We start from the raw sequence: 20768 nt of genomic DNA on the forward strand, positions 1-20768 counted from the left end.
ACTGTGAAACATTCTCTGACGATCCGTTCTTTTCATTTTCTTAGTTACTGTAATAACAGTACAGAAACGATGATTATAATAATAATTATAATCATCGTTTCACGTATTGTACCGTAGACTCTAATTTTTGTCTGTCTATCTTTCTGTTGGCTTATCTTCGGAGCGGCTGAACCGATTTGTATGGGACAGTCATTAGAAGACAAAACACAGGCTCCTTTTTATCCCGAAATTTCCGTTAAATCGGGGTTAACGCGGGAAAAACCATGTTTACCGTGTCAGAGTATCTAACGCCCAGATAGATATGAAATACCCAAACATTTTTTATTAAATACAACAATTTTTTGCGATCAAATTCTTTTTATTTAAATAATTGTGTTGAATTTTTATGGGACAATCATTAGAAGATATAGACATACGTGATGAAGGTTATAGGCAACTACTTTCCTCAAATTAACGCGGGTGAAACCGCGGTGCACATTTAGTTTAATAATATATGCGCAAATATGACGACGCGTTAGCGCAGTGGTCACAGCACTGGCTGTTGCGCTGGCGGTCGCGGGTTCGATTTCGGCTTACGACTGACGTATGTATTGGCCATATAGATGTTAGTCGTGGTCTGGGCGTTTGTGCTTGTGTATTGTGTTTCCTGACCCCCGAGGCAGGAGAAAATCCTACTGGGTCTATTGAGTGTGAAGAGTTTATTTATATGTTTACTAGCTGACCCTGCAAACGTTGTTTTGCCATATATGTTATTAAAGCCCTTAATCCCCCCCCCCCTATTACTTAGGGGTATGAAAAATAGATGTTGGCCGATTCTCAGACCTACCCGATATGCCCACAAAATTTTATTAAAATCGGTCGAGCCGTTTCGGAGGAGTATGGCAACGAAAACTGTGACACGAGAATTTTATATATTAGATGTTTATGAATAACTTATTAGGATACCCTTATGAGTATTAGTTATTTATCTGCAGTTAAATAAAACTCAAATCTACACTACAATTTTATTAGGAAAACACAATACATTATAGTTCATTTATTTTAACAATTAAGAAATAGAGCGCCGTGAAAGAAAACGTACGATTTGTACTTTTTAGAAACATACACAAAAAAAATCTTTATAAAATAAATCTTTTTTTTTTTCATATTATCCAAAACGAAATCAACTTATCGGTAATAACACCTGCCTATTTAATACACGACGTTTTACTTAATATTAATTTATTTATAACTGTAAATCTAGCTCGAACCTAATCGGTCGACTACGTCTGTAGTCTAGACCTTTCACGGAGTAGTCACATAACTGCGATTTGTTAACTAAATGTGCGCTTTTCATTCAAACATTATTCTATAAAGAAACAAGGAAATATTATATATATATTTTTTTTATAAATCAGTTTGTCTTTGACTTTTATAATTATATCCATCAAAATACCTTTGTAAATAAATTTGAACTACCTTTGACACCTCGAGACATACATATTTTTCAAGTCTTTATAGAATAACGTCTGAATATATAAAAATAATATATAATTGATAATATAATAAACGACCATTAAACACTACCGATACTATTATATATTAACAGTCTTAATTTCATTGAAATTTTCACAAAATTAATACAAATTAATCATATCAAATATGTTTAAATAAAATTTGATAACTTAAATATGAAACAGCACTCAATATTATGCTATATTAATTATAAATCCTTATTGATTTTAAATCGACATGGAAGTAAGACAACACCTATACATATAAACTATAATTAAACATAAAACAATATATTACTGTGTATGTGGATGTACCGACAGACGACATTGTCCGGATTAGTACTTACTACATATTTGTAAGATTATTAAGTGGATTAGAACTGGGTTTGTGAACTTTAAAAATTTTAATAAAAATTATAAATAAAACAATTTTTTTTTGTGTCATTATTATCAATAATATTTATTTCGATTTGAAGTACATGTAACTTTTGAGCTGGACTGTTTTTACGTTTGTTTTATAAGCCACGATGTGATATATAGCCTATTCCATCTCAAAACAAAGCAGACATTAAGGTCAGCCGTTAATAAACATACTTTCTATTTGATTCATAAATTACTAATGTAAATTTTTCAAATTACTGGGATTACCGGGTTTGCATCTGGTTCCAATGCATATTAGCAAGTAAATAAACATTAAAAAACACAATTAATTAAGACGTCAAAGATTTTTTTTTCATATTAAATGACAAAACCCTGTTTTAACTGACTGAACAGATAGATACGGAAACCTGTTTATTATTTTTCAATCTAATTATAATACTTATTTTAATAAAATGTGGACTTGACTATTTATATCTATAATTTTCTGACCGAGCAATGCCATCCGTTAGATATAATCAAATCGCTGTCCGTCTGTGACTACATCTCAGTAACCATGGCTAAAGTCAAAAATTTTCATAATCAACGATCATTTGATATACGTCTCGACTGTAATGATGATCTGTTAACTTAGAAGTGTTAATTACATTTTTTGAAACGGTTTCCTACCAATAATTTAAACTTTATTATTTTAATTTTGTCATTTTTAGTAAAAACTTAAAGTTTGTTAACGCAAGTAAAGCTTAAAAACAATGTCAATATTTTGATGATGATTAACAGGCCATTCTCCGCAACTCGACGTCTTCGTGCGCCATACATATATAATTATTATATATTAATTAAACAACCATTGCACTGTGTAATACTATCGAATCTTTAAAATAATTTTTCCTCACAACTCCACCATAAATAATATTTATCAGCTTTACCGGCTTGGAATTGCATTCCGAGACAAATAAAGAAAAAAAATAGATCAGTACGAAACCGTTCCAGAAAATTTAATTCACGTTCAAACCACGGTGAATTAAATTAGAATAAACAAAAAAACGTCAGCTAGCATCACGCTTGGGCGCCGTTTAGAGCTCCACTGGGGGCCTCGGGCGCTCCGCTGGGGACCTCGGGGGCTTCGGGGGCCTCGGAGGCCTGGGGCTCCTTGTCACTCTCGGTGTCCTGGCTACTCGTGTCCATGGCGTCTTTGGAGTCCTTTTCCGATTCAGTTTGATCGGTTTCTTTCTGTTCATCCGTTTGTTTTTCTTCTTTTTCTGTATCTTTGTCCACTTGTGCTTTGTCTGGAAATTACATAACTTTGCAATTATCTGTGTTACATTTACATATTATAGGAATATTTTTTTTGAATTTTATTTTTGATTCATTGACAACCAGAACACCTACATTAAGTCTAACATATAAAATTCTCGTATCAGTGTTTGTTATTGAACTTCTCTGAAACGGTTTGACCGACTTTTATGATTTTTTTGTGTGTATTTGGTAGGTCTGAGAATAGGTACAGTTGCGGTACTACTGCTCGTGGGGAATGCGCTCACTCTCTCTGATTTATAGCAGAGTGGTTCCTTGAGTTACGCCCGAAGTCGGGTCACAAAGGGTCGAGAGGCCCAGGCTTATTAGTTACGGGGTGGTGCTCGTGGTTGAACATCTCCCCAATACTCATGGAACCGAATACGATTTTTCAAATCAATGTGAGTGACGTGTCGGAGGTCATGGTTGCATGGGGTCATGGTTTTACAACAGACGCGCTTGGCATCGCGCGACAGAGCGTCGGGAGACGTCGACCTTATATTAAAGGTGGCGAGTAAGTCCTCATATCTTAAGGGATCATCCTCATTAGTGATTTTGTCGGAGTGCCTGAGTGAAGTGTGTGGTGTGTGTGTCTTAAAATGTTATCGAATGAGTTTGTATTTGAATTATTATTTTACTTTTTTATTATTGTTTATATGAACTGACATGTAATTATCTTTTTATTGCCTTTTATTATTATTATTTTGTTTTGTTTATATTTTTGATTAATTTTTACTGACTTTATTTTTCTACTATTATTTTTTGTTTTGTCTTTGGTTTGTTTTAATGCTTATTATTATGATTAATTAATGTAACTCGTTATTTTTTTTTGAAATGTTAATTAATGTGACTTATTTGAAATGTTAATTAGTGTAAGTGGTAAATCCGTACTGATTAATTTTATGTAAATAAATAAAATAAATAATACATATATATATAAAAAAAAGAAAAAATCTAGCATACCGGTGTCATCAACTTCCATGGGCGTCTCTGTTTCAGTTTCAGGGTCATTTTCTTTCTTTTCATTGCCATTCACCTTCTAGAAAATATAATTATAATAAAAAATAACCTCTTATAACATATAGTACTGTATATCTACTAGTTGACATCACGGAACGTTACAAATATTACGGGTTTCAATAATTTATGTGATTAAGGCCGTAAGTGTACAATTAGGAACGATATTAAAAAGTATATTTCTTGATTAAAAATTTTGATAATTTATTGAAGCCTTATAATAAGTCTGTTAACACAGTTTTCTATAAATGATGACATGGAATGATATTTTTATAACAAAATCATGACATTGTTGTGATGAAATGTAAATTATTGACAATGTAATAGAAAATAGTAGTAAAAAAAAAAACGAACAAACATTTAACAAGTAATTTCAAATAAGTTATGTAACGTAACAATGATTTCTTGTAATTACTAATCTGATCGTCGTATTATTAATATTCGATAAATTTTACAAAGATGATAAAGTTTGTATGACAGCAGTATAAATGCCAACAGACTTATCCGAAGAACAATTACTAATTCACTAATTACTATATCTAAAAATACAGTACAGTAAATATATCGACACTTCCAAGAAATAATATGATAACTGTAAAACTCTTAAGCGTTCTAATATTTTTTATTAATATTATGAGCATATTAAATCTGTATATTACGTTAATTTACCTCGGCAAATTTACAAATCGACATTTTTTTCCTTCACAATCTTGAACAATATAAACAATTTTTAACATTGTATCAAAAATCGACCGTTCCAGTGGGTGCTTGTGCAGTTCCTTGTAATATTTCGTGATGTTTCCCCTCCCGCCCCACATCCTTCGAGCCTCACGTGACTAATGGACGATCCCATACCAAATAAAGTGTGTAAATAAATAAATATTTCTTGGAAGTGTCAATATTTGGCAGGTTCAGTTTAGAATTGAAATACCCACCGGACCTGTAACCACCACCTACGTCACATTCTAAATATATCGTGACACAAACATACTCAGATACCCCAGAAATATCTATATTTGAAAATCTACTTTTACTAAGTATCTACTAATACAAACTATGTACATATATATATAAAACATACATCCCCTATATATATATAAATCAATTAAACCTAGTTCCGTCGAGCCTTTTTGCCGGTTTTCGAAGCGGCTGACGTCGATTTTGCCGTTTTCTTTCTTTTCGCCTAATATTTATATTTGTTTATTAAAATGCCAATTAAAATTAATAAAAAAATATATTAAACATAAATCATTAAAAAAGCATCAACAAATTAAATTAATGGTCAGGAAGTTGTAAATCTAAAATAAAAAAAATTATATAAATAAAAATAATTTAATTAAGACCCCCCCAAAGACACACACACAGTTCAAATGTACATGGAATTTTTTTTTTTAATGTCGATATTCTAATAGAAACCCCATGAACTAGCTATACATATAAACAATATAAAAAGCGTAAGGGATCGTCCATAAATTACTTCACAATTTAAGGGGGGGGGGTATATATCAGTACTTTTTAGTATAAAAATAATATCAAAATAAATTTTTTTTCAATTGGTAAATACGTGAATTCACACTAGGTAGGGGGATCTCATGTGACCAGTTGTGACGTGTGTCTCATGTGACGTAATTTATTGTAGACGTTGAACTTGAACATGAAAGCTTAGAGATCTTCTATAAGTATTACCTCTGGCTTGTCATCCCGCTCGGCGACCTGTGTCGACGTAGAAGATATCTCCTCGTCTTGTTCTTGTTTCTTCTGCCTTTTGTTCGGTCTCTTCTCTTCTATAGGCTCGGCTTTCTCTTCTTCTTTTTCATTCTCTGGGACTGGAGACGCCTCTTTTTGTGATGTTGGGTCCTCCTTTGTGGTTTTTTGTATTTTAATTAGTTTTTGTAACGAAAAGATTCAATAAGATATATAAATGTGTCCTAAGAGGGGAGTTTTTATTGTCTTCTGACAATAAATGTACAATAAATTTTGTTACGTCATACATCATTAGCATTATTTGGATGTAGCCTACATATTTTTAACAGTGAAACGATTGGGAGGGATTTCTTCCTCCAGCATAATCAGAACCTGTATTTCAATGAGTCTTACATAACGGTTCACACATTTACACCACTTGTTTTAATTCTTACATTCATATCTTTTACACTTTTTTTTTTATAAAACTAGGTCGGTAAAAAAAGCGTACGGCTCACCTGACAGTATGCGGTTTCCGTAGCTTATACGTACGTCTGCAACACCAGAAGCATCACAACCGCGTTGCCGACCTTATCCCCAATCCCCAGGAGCTCTAGTCACCTTACTCACCAACACAAACACAACGCTGTTTAAAAACAGTATTACTTAGCTGTGATCTTTCGTAAGGTCGAGGTACTACCCCAGACGGGCTGCTCCATATTTTGAGCAGGAAATTTCCTGCTGTGCCCTAGGGGCTGAGGCAGGCCTCAGTTAAAATACACACTTACATTACATACACACATAATTAGTAGTTGAAGGTATGTCACTAACCACGAGTAGAACAGCATGCTGGCCCCCGGCTGCAACCTGGAGAGCTGGTCGGGCAGTGGTGACTCCAGCTGGGATCGGTAAGATTGCCAGCGATGGCTCCCCGCAGTCATTCCTCGCTCCGGTACCCAGCTGACCTTCACTTCCCATACCCCAAGCGTACACTTCACCTGAAATATATGATAATACTTTATTTTAGTGAAAGTTAAATATACATGATACATTTTTTTCTTTTATATGTTTAAAGGTTAAATGGTAGATAAGGTTTTAAGTCTATTTCTCTGCAATATATTATAAATAAATAATTATCTTTAGCATACAATTATAATTGTGTAATAACATTGAAATAAATGGAATATAATTTAAGGCATTACACCAGTTGCCATTAAATGTATCTTGTATATATAATTATAGATACTTAGTTTTGCCAACGGATTTATTAATGCTTAAGCATTCAAAACAAATAGTAAAAAAAAAAGACGAATAGTTTTCTGTATATTAGAAGCTAGTATAATAAATTGACAAACCATCATCAGTGACCGCAAATGAACTACAAGTTCCGGCTGCAATACTGACGCACTTCTTGTTTTGTAGCTTTGGGATAGGCTCCAGTGTCTCAGCATCCCCGGGACGATCGCCCAGTCCGAGTCTGAAATTATATATTTATATTATTATCCTATGTACATAATAATTTAAAGTTCCTTTTGAAATAAATTTATGTTTAATTTATTAATGAGCACATAACTTTTGAAGAACCTCACCTAATTTGATACATTCACAAAACAAAACACGGAGTTGTAGGGATCTTCTAATTTAACCAATGAAAGACAGATTTAATCACTGCAAATGTAACGATTTATTTCACTAAGGACCTCGGCTAGTTGACAGATACAATGGCGCGTACCGGGCTCTAGTGACTTATATTACAACCACAGATAACAACTACAGGAGTCAGTGTCAATAATAATAATTGTTATTCATAACAAGTAGTCGTACACCGCGGTTTCACCCGCGCTAATTCGAGAAAAAAAATGCCCCGAAGCCCTCCTCGGTGCCGGGCCACGTGCGACTGTCGTCCACTGCGCGCGCAAGCCATTACTTTTTGTACCTTTTTTTATATCTTTACGGTAATATACGATACAATGGCACAGGGCACTGGCTCTAATACTCGGTAAACGAGCTACCAACAGGAAAACAATTTTGGATTCGCACCAGTAGATTCCGAGTTTAGCATCTTTAAAAAAACTTTTCAGCTTTATAATATTAGAATAGAAAATCGATCTGACAACGCAACAACCGCGGGGTAGCCATACCCCCGATAGCGGGCGATATAACCAGCAATCTCCGACCGCAGTCGTCTACCGAGTGGTGCTCCCCCCCTGGTGCGACACTAGTACAGAGCCCGCCTCACCGGCCGTAGTCGCAGCGGCCGACGGCGTGCGGCACGCCGCAGTCGTCCAGCGCCAGCGAGTGGTGCTGCCCCACCGCCACACAACTCCACGTCTTGTCTCCAAAAGCATCGCACTCCGCGGGCGAAAACAGCGCTGTCTTGCGTTTCTCGCCCGTTATGCCTGTAACATTACAGATAAATTTCTCCTGCACACCTGTGTTCTTGGCTAAGTTACGCATACGATAGTTCCTTATGTGAATATGGCTTGGAGGAAGGATCTCTCGATCATTTGTTTTTTAATTGTCTGAAATTAACTGTATCACTATATGATATGCTTCCCAAAAACATTCCGCGGCCGGTTAATGTTTGTTTTCTTCTAACTTTAGTGCCATCTTCTTTTTGTGTTGTCTTAGCTAAGTTTATTAGAATCAATGATATAAAATTATAATTTACCAATAAATTAAAGTTAAATAATCATGTTAAATATTTTCAACTAACTGCAGTTTATCCCACTATTGTACTGTCAAAATCGGACCGTTTCCGGACTTATACACTTTCAGGAGGTACTTGTCATTGATGGAGCCATAGTCTTTAAGAGGCTCCCCCTTCTCAATGACCTTGAGCATTTAGACTTTGCCACACCCCACCCACCCGCACTTCACCTGATCAGTATTACGTAAAGGTTATTAAACTCGGCCATCTACCGGCTCTAGCTTGTACTACTAGGACCTGCGATTGATCCGTTTCCTAGACCAAGAGCTTGCGTACAAGTTGTGATCATCCATAATTATTATTTAATTTTCTTCTTGTCGTGTCGATAATTTAGGCTATAAAATTATATCAATTACTAGTTGTTACTTGTTGTTCAGTTCGCAGTTATAAAATAAATAAATTTCTGAAATAAAAGTAGCCTAAGTAATATATAGCCTATATAAGTTACTCCTTACTATATCAGCTATCTGCCAGTGAAAGTCCCGTCAGAATCGGTCTAGCCGTTTCAGAGATTAGGCGGAACAAACAGACATACAGACAGACAAAAATTGTAAAAATGCTATTTTTGTGTATGTATCGTGTACACATCCATATGAATTTAGTAAGAAGCGGTTATTTTAATATTAAAAACAGCCGCTCCAATGTTATTTGTATAGATATACTAAATTTATATTTTATTCTATTATCGGCTCGGTGAAGATCGACTTTAGGTTCGGATCTTAGACCACAAACTAAGCAGCTGTACATTTACACAGCTCTAATTAATAATTTAAATTATTTTTTTATTTGAAGTAAATACAATTGCAAAATTCAACACTAAGTCTGTCTGCCTGTTACATTTTGATGCCTATCTTGGATTAAAAAAACTAAATAGATTTGCGCGTAAGCAAGAGCAGCGTGCGATGACGAGCGACACAAGTTCCCCGTACAAAGGCCTCTGGCCGTCTGCCGCGAGCCGCCCGTCGCCCGGCAAATAACCAGAAATTATATTTTTACGATTTTCTAATAAAATACTGCACTTAATAAAAAACCCTTCTGTAGAAATATTAAGTACAGGATTCTTAATTAATAAAAAAAATATTCACTATTGTAAGTAGTAAAATTAGAAAGCCTATACGATTTTTGTACGCGAAAGGAGGTCCAGGTAAACAATTATTTCTCTTTATTTAGAGAATTTTATACAATTATCTTACAGTCACATTGATAAACTGAATCCGAGTTACAACATATATTTATTTGATATTTTTGACGTAACTTTAACGTATACTTTATAGCACATGAAAACGGCCGAATTCGTCTGGGATCCCCTTAAAGAAGAAGAAGAAGATTACAGATAAATGAACGATTCACACTCATCAGCTCTCTTCTTTTTATACAACTAGGTCGGCAAACAAGCGTACGGTCAATCGTAACGTGACGCCTGCGACATACCTGCCAGAAGTATAGTGTATACCATTATTGTATTTACCGAGCTGTCCATAATTATTAAGCCCCCAGGCCAGTAGACGGCCAGCAGGTTGCAGGGCAAAGCTGGCGTGATGGCCGGCCCATACGGCGGCCGCCCCCCCTCGGAGGGTCACACGAGCTGGGGTGAGCAGGGCACCTGTAATATGATAAATAAGCTATTAGCATTAATTTTACTAAAGCGGTTAAGTGACTACTTTTAAAACTGTTATTTAGTAAAATATACGCAATAATGCCATCTATTGTGTTGTTCAATTATTAATTGTATGAAGGAACTAACGTATATTTTAGGCTCTTTTGTTTGTTTGTTCACTGCCAGTAATAATTAGGTTTGGAACGCTTTAAAAAAAAATTACTGTAAATTAAATCATAATGAATTAGAAATTGTAGTATTGTTTAAAGCCCATCAAACTGGACTAATTTTTTGCAGTACTATTGTTGAGACAGTCCAAAAGAAAGATAAATGATTATAAACCATATAGAAGATGAATTAAAAAAAGAAAAAAAAAAAAATGATGAAACTTCTTAATGTCCCATAAAAAACTCCATGTCTCTATTTGTCCTTAGTAATTTAATCTATTTTACGATGACATACATAAAACTCCTTTACTTATTAAGTACATATAATAGATAATTGAACTCACTGAATCCTTGTCGAGCATCTCTACTGGCTGATCTCTGTGACAGTCTGCCGAGTTGACCTTGCTCGCCACAACCCATTGTATACACTGAGCCTGATGTCTGCACAAAGAATAAAATATTATTAATCAATTTAGAAGATCACAGCTAAATAATACTGTTTTCAAAGTGTTGTGTTTGTGTTGATCAGTAAGGTGACCAGAGCTCCTGGGGGGATTGGGTCGGCAACGCGCTTGGGATGCTTCTGGTGTTGCATACATCTATAGGCTATGATAATTGCTTACAAACAGGCGAGCCGTGCGCTTGTTTGCCGATATAGTTTAAGATTAAAAAAAAAAAAAACAAATCCCAGTTCAGTAGAATTTTTGTGATAACAACAATATTTTCTAAACATTTGTATGTTCACTGCATGTACAAGGAAGATAAAATACTGAACATAAATGCTTTGACGACACGTTAGCGCAACGGTTACACTACTGACTGTTGCGCTGTTTAAATTATATGATCCATATGACCATACAATCCTAGAAATCACTTACAGAGAGAACTTTAAAAATGTTTTTAAAGTTTGATACCTCGTCTTTGCTATTTAAGCAATATATACTTACAGACAAAATAACAAGATGATCTCCACCAGAAGCGACAGCAACGGCTTGTTCTCCGATATCAACTTTTACCGGCTCTTTGCAAGCTTTACCCTCCCTGCCACGCACCACCAAACCCATACTACCATGGGAATCCTGAAATACATTAAGAGAATAAACACTAATGTAGCAAGTACTTCTTTTTTTAAAGATATATTTGTAAAAACACACATTTCAATTTAAATGCGGGATCGAATCCGCAACTGTCAGTGTATGATTAGGGTGCATCACAGCACCAGAATGATAAAGAAATAAAAAAATTTGTGTAACTATTTTGAAATAAATAAAATTAAGTTGTAAATAAACCATGTGTCTGTTCTAGTGTAATTAGTTTGTAATAGTTTAGTTACTAACAGTGGTTGTCTTAGTCTAACATTAAACGTTTGTGTTGTTTTAGGTTAAATTTAATAATTAATAAACTCACTCTAAAAGCCCCCCAAGCGTACACATCCCCATTATTCAGTAGTGCTGCCGAATGGGAGTCTCCCGCACTGATGGCCACCGCTGGGAACGGTAAGTCTACTGCTTTCGGAGTACCCTCGTCTTTTTCATTTGAAGTCGGCCTGCCTAATGCACCTTCATCATTGCAGCCGAATGTCCAAACCTGTGAAATATTATGGATTCATAAATTATATATCAAATATTTCAAAAGTTTTGTTATTTAAGAGACTTGCTGATGAAAAAAGTTTATTCAATTCAAGAGGGCTTACAACAAACTGCGTTCTTATGTACCCGTTTTTAAAATGTACTCATGCAAAAGTTGGTGTCGGTTTCTTGCGACGGTGTGCGCGCGCATCGTAAAAATTTACTCTTTATCATTTTTCCCTAACACACCAAAAGAAGTATAACTTCAAAAAACAGCATGAAAGAATCTGTGTATTAGGGAATTCTGAGTTACTAATGTCAGTCTGCAGTGGAACAGTGTTAAAGTGGTGTTATTTACCTGTTATCTTTTGTAAGGTGAAGTTTTCTAGGTCAAGAAATTTGCTACTTTAATTAAAATCACATAGCGAGTTAATATAAAGTTGGTAGTAATTGGTATAATTTGCATGCTTCTTCCTTATGTTATAGAAACTCACCTTTCCATCACTATCCAATGCTACTGAGTGCATGCCTCCTGCATGGACATCTACAATCTTATTGCCCAGGGACACCACTTGTTTAAATCTATAACAATTAAACATTTTATTAAAAAAAAAAAACTTAATAATGAACTGTATTTAAATGTTATTTTTACTATACATACAATAGATTTCGATAATAAGTTTCCTTTTTATGTCTGGGTTGTTTGGAAGAAATGATTAATTAGCCATAAGTGCACCCATGGTACTTCACAGTCTGTAACTTTTATTTTTATATTACTATGTCGGCAAACAAGCATACGGCTCACCTGATGGTAAGCAATTACCGTAGCTTAACACTTCAGCCTAATTAATACAGTCCACTGCTGGACATAGGCCTCCACAAGTTCGCGCCATTTTTGGCGCGAACTTGTGAAGGTGTTTGCGTGTTTTGCCCATAGTCACCACGCACGGGTTGGTGACCGCAGGGCTGGATTTGTCGCACCGAAAACTTCTTCGTCTTCGGTCTGTGTACTTCAAAGCCTGTAGTTGGATGGTTATCCCGCCAACGATCAGCTTTATAAGTTCCAAGGTGGTAGTGGAACTGTATTATTCCTTAGTCGCCTCTTACGATACACATAGCTTGATTATATTTCTTTTTTTTTTCAGTATTATTTAGCTGTGATCTTTTAAGCGGCTTATCCCACTATTGTACTGTCAAAAACGGCCCGTTTCCGGACTTATACACTTTCAGTACTTGTCAGTGGAAAAATCATCGGCGAAAAGCTGGAGCCATAGTCTTTAAAGAAGAAGAAGAAGAAGCTGTTATCTTATGTACGGACGAGGAGCTCCCCCCAGTCGGGTTGTTCTATATTTGAGTATATGTCCTGTTGTGCCCTGCCTCAGTTAAAATATATGTATTGTCAACTTACTTAGTCGTCTCCATGACATCTTCACCCAATCCTAGCTGTCCGACATCTCCTTGACCACAAGTTAACACATAACCTCTCTTTTTGGGTGCAGATGGTATCTCCAACTGGATTGCTGTATGGAAAAAACATACGATTAAATTTATGAACTTATTACTATGTAAGATATTATTTTTATTCATATTAGAGAAGATATTTGATTATACAATGTTCAGTATTTTGAACTGGCAATAGACTATCAAAAATCATTTAAAAAAATTAAACTAAAGTGACTTTTTGTATTTTTTTTTTTTTGTAATTACACGTAAATCACGTAATTAATAGCAATATTTCAAGTCTTATAATAATTTACATATGTTTATATTGGGTGTTCGACTCCTAACTACGTTCCTTCAAATGGGAGGTTCTGTAGGAGTTATAGATCACGTTACACATTAAAAAAAGTTCAAGGCCCTTTTTAAAATTTTACTTTGCTTTATTATACAGCGACCCTAGCAACGTACTTCTACATAACCGTCCAATACTATTTTTCTCGGCACTAAAAAACATCGAAAAAGTGAAATATCACTACTAACTGCCGCATATAACTAAAGAACGACCAATCGAAACGAATTATTTTTCTCGTAGAATGAAATTTTTATTGTTCATTATAACCGTACTTACGCGCTCACGAAAGGTATCATGCGGAACGAGTCTATTATAATAGCTTGTCTATTTAAACAAAATCACGTGTCACGTGTTTGTGCGTGATAACAGTAACTTTAACATGATTACCTATCAAAAACTTTTCATGGAATTTTTTACATTAAATAGGTAAAACCTATAGTATAAACTTTAAAATACATGTTATAATATCACAGATACTAGATTAATTAACATAAAACAAATACCAGATGTTTTTTTTTTCAGTTTAGTAGATAATGATACATCTTTTATTTTTTGTTTACGTAGATATATTCAGTATCATCATTACGACTTGACCTGATCTAACATCATACGTGTATAGTATACAATGGTCAAGTGTCTTGGATATTCAAATGCAATTTATTATTGAATTTAAATGTAATCATAACTCTTTTTTTTTAAATTTCATTTAACAACATCCACGTACATACAAAATAGGCGTTTGATTAAATTAAAAAATTGATTCATGGCATAATAGACGTTGCTGTAGGCAACTCCATAAAATTTCAAGCAAAAATTATGGTAATATTATACGGGGCATTTACTTTATTTTATTTTATTTAAGTCGTCTTCACCACACATACATAAATATTAAGTACATCTACCACGAAACTCTAGAGTATAGTAATGTAACCTATTTTGGAACCTACGGTTCAATTTTATTTTCACATGATTTGTGTAAAATAATTAAAAAAAAATTATGTTGTGTCATGGGAAACCAGGTAGAAACGAAGTTCCTTTGGATAGTATAGAAGCAACACAATTTGAAAAAAAAAAGTTGAATTTGATATATATTTTCAAGATCTTGATTTTTTATTAATTTTGTTGATTGGTTTTTAATTAAGTACATAAAAGTATTTAGGAAATTTAGTATTTTAGAAAACAACAAATACCATAAAATAAAATAAATCAAACAAAATAATAATAATAATTCAAAATATTAAGTGAAATAAAATAACATGTCTTTTATTTTTTTTTGTCGACAGTATAAAATTACATAAATAATTAAAAAAAAAGTTTTCTAGTAATATTTTAGTTTTACAAACGTCATATTATACATGTGTGACTCATATTGCGTCACTCCCGTTATATATTTTTCTTAAGGTTTTATTATCACATTTTTTCCAGTTCGGACACCCAGCCAAATGTCAAAGCCTGCCGAAAGGAACTTCGTTCCAATAATGTTATGGTTTTTAGTTTAACTATTATGAAGTAAATATAACTAATTAAATAAAAATTTTTTTTGTCTTCCTTAAATCCCGTAGAAGGTTTTAATGCAAAAAAAAATAAAAAAAATTACCATTAACTTTTGACAGAACAAAGTCCCTCCAAGCAGCTAGTAATACATATAACTAATTGAAACATATTTTAATGAATAGTGTTTATAAATTTATTTAATAATTCTGAAAAAAAAAAAAAAAAAATATTTTTATTTTTTAAGTGACAAAAAACTTTTCACTTCATGTGGTATTAAATAGACTCGAGGTTGTATTTTATATCTCTTAAAGAAACAGATAACAGCATAGATTGTTCGAATTACAAATATTTTGTTATAGAACTACACTGTTATTTCCTCAATGAAAGAGTTAGCATTTTGTTAGATATTATCAACTGTGTGTGTGTTGCGTGCATGTGTGCGTGTGACCTTGCGTGGTTGTTAACATATCACTACGAGTTATGTGTTAAGAATTATCTTAATCGTGGTACTTAATACAAGTTACTAAGCAATGTCAAAATATAGTATATTTATTTTGTATAACACACTTATTTAACGTAAAATAATCACGCTGAATCAAGGGCATAGATGCCGTTCATACAAATCTAATATTGTAACAAAATAGAATGGCGAATACGCACTCGCCAATGATAATTCGTCTAACCTCAAAAAATTCCATTAAAAATAAGCTTACGTAATGTTATCGCAACATATCGTAATCGTAAAAATAATTAAACTCGTTATTTGCTAAAAAGAAAGCATTAACTCATATAATATATCGATTTGCAAGTAAAAAACGAAAAAGGCGCCAATTATAATTCAATAATAATGCACTACATTTCCCGCCATCATGGTTTGACAGGTCATTGACGTTGAATAGAAATGTAAAGAAAACAATTCCTATAACATCACATTAGGTACTCACCTCCACGCTTTTTCTTATTTTTAGGCCCCGTCGATGCCGTAGTCGCAGAAGATTTTGACGCTGAACGTTTTACGCCTCGCGCCGCCGGCATTTTATCTGCAATAATGCAAAGGACGCGTCAGTAAACACAGAGAGCGCGGCAAACTATCTTCGGCCGATGGCTACGCACTGATGACGTTTTCAATGCTTTTATAATTACATTAAACTTTTAGTTTTACGATGCCTTCCACCACACTAATAATGAGCCCACGGCCTCTTAGAATTAGGCAAAGCGCAGATAGGTTATATTATGCATTGTATAGCACTACACAGAGAACAAACAACGCATCCGCAACATACACGATAACGTTGTGAGATAGTGGTATAATTTACTTACTGTTTAATTATGTAACGGTATAGTAATACAAATTATTAACAATTAATTGAAATCACTAAAGAATATAAGATGACGTATTATTTCAACAGAGTACAAATCCCGTGCATCTCCTCCGATCGCTTCGCTTGGCCAACACCACCACAGGTAAAATATAATTATAGACGAAAACGGAGAGTGATGTCATCGTCTATACAGACTATAAAATTGTTTATGGACAAATTTTTACGTTTTCATAATTAGTAATATAAATTAAGATTTTAAAAAGCTTTAAAATGTCATGTTTAAAAATTATAAATAAAAATTTCATTTAGTAAAAATATCTTTTTACTACTACTGCAAAAAATTTATACGTGCGATCCACACATTACCCATTAAAATGATGTTTTAACTAGTAAATAGATAAATACGATTATGTAATGAAAATAGTTAATTAATATTTACATTTAGGAAGTTCATTTTAGGTTGAAAAAATAAGCTAACCTTATAAAACTAAATCAAAACTAGTGTGTTTTAGTCCTCACGGCTGAAGTAAAACTTTTTTAGCTCCTACTGTAATAAACGAAACGCAACATTTTCTTCTCTTTTTATCTCCACTAACTTATATCTCCTTCTCAACTTCCGTACGTCTCATCCGATCACATATTTCGTAACGCTTTCGTCACGCATTCGTCAGCTTACTCCCTAAGTCCAGCGTGCGTAAGAACTTTTACTTCAAAAAGTACAACTTTTTCAATATGTCCGTCAGAGGACATCAGATAAATAAGCAAAGGCAGAGAAGGCTTCTCATCAGTCCTATTACCGGTAAAACATTCTATTTGTCTCTTTACTGAAGGTATTAGTTAGTACTTTGAAATATGAATAATCAATGATAATAACTTCACTTAGTCTAAACTTCTTCAAGTTTGAAGGAGAGACAAAGATCAAATCTAAAGAAAAACATTTCACGTAACTAATGGATACACCTAGCTTGGATACGGAAAAGATAATGAAACTGTTTTAACTTTCAGTTACCCTTATCCTCAGAGGATTATGTATAGTATTTTAATTGGACAAGAAATATAAAACAACTAAACACACGTTTTTTTTACTTTATTATTATTATTACTTACTTTATGATTATTAATTCAAATATATATTAGCTTCACACTTCTTTATATACATACATAAACGACCTACAGTATTTAGTCGAGAAGAAGCATGAGGTTGTATTGTTTGCTGATGATACTTCATTAATATTTAAATTACGTAGACAAGAAACCAATTATGACGATGTAAACAATGCTCGCTCTAAACTGGTGCACTGGTTTAGTGTGAATAACTTACTTCTCTATAGTAAAAAAACTAATTGTATCAAATTTTCTGCTCCAAATGTATAACAAATTGATATGCAACCAAAACTCAATGGTGATAAATTGAACTTAGATAACTCAACTGTTTTTCTAGGAATCACCATTAATTCAAAATTGCAGTGGGGACCCCATATCTGTCAATTGACGGATAGACTGAGTCGATACAGCTAGATTAGCTTACTTCAGCTACTTCCATATTATAATGTCCTATGGCATTTTGCTATGGGGTAATGCGGCTGATATTAATGTCATTTTTATTCTGCAGAAAAGGGCTATCCGTTATATTTACAAAATGGGATGTAAAGAATCTCTGAAAGAGAAATTTAAAGAGATCAACATTCTGACCTTCGTATCGCAGTATATTTATGAAAGTATAATGCACATACGGAAAAATAGGCATTTATTTGTTAACCGTAGTTATCGAAATGCCTCACATGTTATAAGGGGGAGGGGTGTTGAGAAGGTTAATAAAATAAATGGCAAAGCAACGTTCGCGGGGTCAGCTAGTTATACAGTAAGATTCCGGCTGCGCTTCAATCTCTGCCTTTACTGAAGTTTAAAAAAATTATTAAGCGAACTTTATGTAGTAAAGCCTATTATAACATCAATGAATATCTTAATGATGAAAAGGCATGGGATTGAATAAAGCTCGACTAGGCTATGTCTTTGAACTCAATCTGTAAATAGATATAGCTAAAATATTGTGAGCAATTGACGTGTGTTGGTTTCGACACACACGATTGGCTGTCTCGTGTTTGTCCTGATCATTTCATGGTCATACTGTTACTTTTTGTCTTGTATATGACTTTTAAATTTTTAAAAGAGTACCGAGAATTTTTTTCCTCCAGCATTTTTTTCTGTCGGCCTACACTAGGGACATTAGTTTATCTTATTTATTGTAATATTTAATAAATCTGAAGACATAATAGCAAGGTAATGTCTACCGAGACATTAAATTTTTTAAGTAATATGTATATTGATTATAGTATGTTGATTTTTTGACTAAGTTAAGAGCCATTTCACAATTTTACGCTCTGCAAGTTTAGGTAAATTTGGTCGCATCGCGCGAGTCGTACGAGCCGCGCGATCTTTGTGCTAGTACGTATAGTGTGACAACCAAAAGACCATCGTGATCATTTTCTGATGTATAATAAAAATTATAACTATGGTATAAAATGTTTTTTAAATAATTAATTTGTTAAAAATTTCAAGTATGTTATATAACAACAGTCAATAAATTTAAAATAAAATAAAAAAAAATCAATTTTATGAAACAATTTGTTTAAATTGATTTAGTTTTTTCAGTTTACGAATGAATCTAATATTTACGATATGAATAAAAAAGCATTTAATGACATCGACACCGACAAACATATTAATTAACAAATAACAAGACAAACAGATTGAAATGCCTATTTGTATTGATAGTGTGAGAAAAGAAAATTAAACATTTGTTTACAGAAATTATCATTATATTATTTTACAGTCATTTTCGTAATATGTTTATTTTATTTATATTTTATTATGAAAGTATCAAATGCGTTTTATCCGCTATAACAACAGGCGCTTGGCGCGTGTGAGCGAAAGAGACGGCTGCGCAGAATTTGGCGTGGACCTTACCTCTAAGAGCGCTAGCGCTCGACTGATTTACCGGGCTTGATGCGTGGCAATATATATTATCTTTTTATTATTTAATATAAAATGTATTAAAAATAATTACATCTTTTAATTATTTTTTTTTGTATTCCTTAATGATGTAAGTTTACTTTGATGAAGATAGTTCGTTAAAATTTCTTAGTTTTCTAAGAGAAATATCGCTTTTAAAATTGTACTTATTTGGAAAATATTCGTAACTTTAAATTTTTTTTATCGTTTAATAGAGATACAAATGGAATAAAAATCTATGATAGTGGACAACAAAATTATATTCCACATATTATGATATTTTTTTTAAAATGGTTTCAACGTAGTGGTTATTGAAAAGTAGGACTTCAAAGTATACATTGCGACCGTTTACCCAGGGAGGAGGCTGATGAAAAGGTTAATAATTTTATACACATAATATAAATCAAAATTCTGATCTGACTATGGACTACAACAAAGGTTGCTCTATTATATTTCAAGAATATAAATTACATTATTGCATCCAACACTGAGATTAACGACGTCAAAATATTACAATTTCGCGGATTGTTACCGATTTTTGTGAAATGGCTCTTAAGGTTGCACATAGCACTGGGTATATTACCTTAGTTTGTAATGTACCCAATGTTAAAATATAAATTTTTGTTTATTGTTTGATTTTTTTTGCTGCCTTAACTTTTTTTTATTATTGTCGAGTTTTTTTTTTAAATTCATTTGTATTATTATTTCTGTAAATGACATTATTTTGACTTTCGTTAAGTGTGTGTTATGACGAAATAAATGTTTTCATTTCATTTCAGTAAGGTACATTGTTATAAAGGACCTAAACTAAATTATTTTTTGTTGTAACAAGAATTGTCCTCCTTGTTTTTCCTCCTAATAGTTTTTATGACATACTAAATTATAATGAAAAAATCGGTGTTTTAGGAGTATTTTTGTAATATATATATGTACTAGTATATCTATCACTGTGGATGTCAATCTTTGTGCCTTCCTAATGTGGTTTGGAGGGCACATTAAGCTGTCGGTTCCAGTTGTTATCATAGACATCTGAGAGCGAACATTACTCATAGTAGGGAATATATATGCAACCTCAACCAACAGTTGAGTAGCGTGGTGGATTAAACTCCGCTTAAAGCGGCAAATCGCAAGTGAATTACCGATCTTATTCTCAATCTTTCTAGGACAGCCATATTCTACCTTTTTTTATAGAGGTCAAAAATACTTTTCAGAGACGGTGTCGCAGGCCGCAAGCAATAA

At 33.4% G+C, this 20768-nt stretch overlaps 1 protein-coding gene across 1 annotated transcript; it reads right to left on the bottom strand.

The window, feature by feature from the left end:
• Positions 1 to 2930: 2930 nt before the first annotated feature.
• LOC123667475 (regulator of chromosome condensation-like) lies at positions 2931 to 16672 on the bottom strand. The gene is made up of 14 exons (XM_045601370.1): positions 16516 to 16672; positions 16140 to 16235; positions 13318 to 13429; positions 12404 to 12491; positions 11749 to 11928; positions 11289 to 11420; positions 10686 to 10782; positions 10046 to 10180; positions 8107 to 8266; positions 7223 to 7344; positions 6699 to 6865; positions 5871 to 6044; positions 4131 to 4206; positions 2931 to 3160 (listed from the first exon to the last, which is right to left on the bottom strand). Exons 2-14 carry the CDS (start codon positions 16228 to 16230, stop codon positions 2931 to 2933), a joined length of 1764 nt encoding a protein of 587 aa, XP_045457326.1. The 5' UTR covers positions 16231 to 16235; positions 16516 to 16672.
• Positions 16673 to 20768: the final 4096 nt, after the last annotated feature.

This window comes from Melitaea cinxia, chromosome 28 (assembly GCF_905220565.1).
Source record: "Melitaea cinxia chromosome 28, ilMelCinx1.1, whole genome shotgun sequence".
Classification (NCBI taxonomy): domain Eukaryota; kingdom Metazoa; phylum Arthropoda; class Insecta; order Lepidoptera; family Nymphalidae; genus Melitaea; species Melitaea cinxia.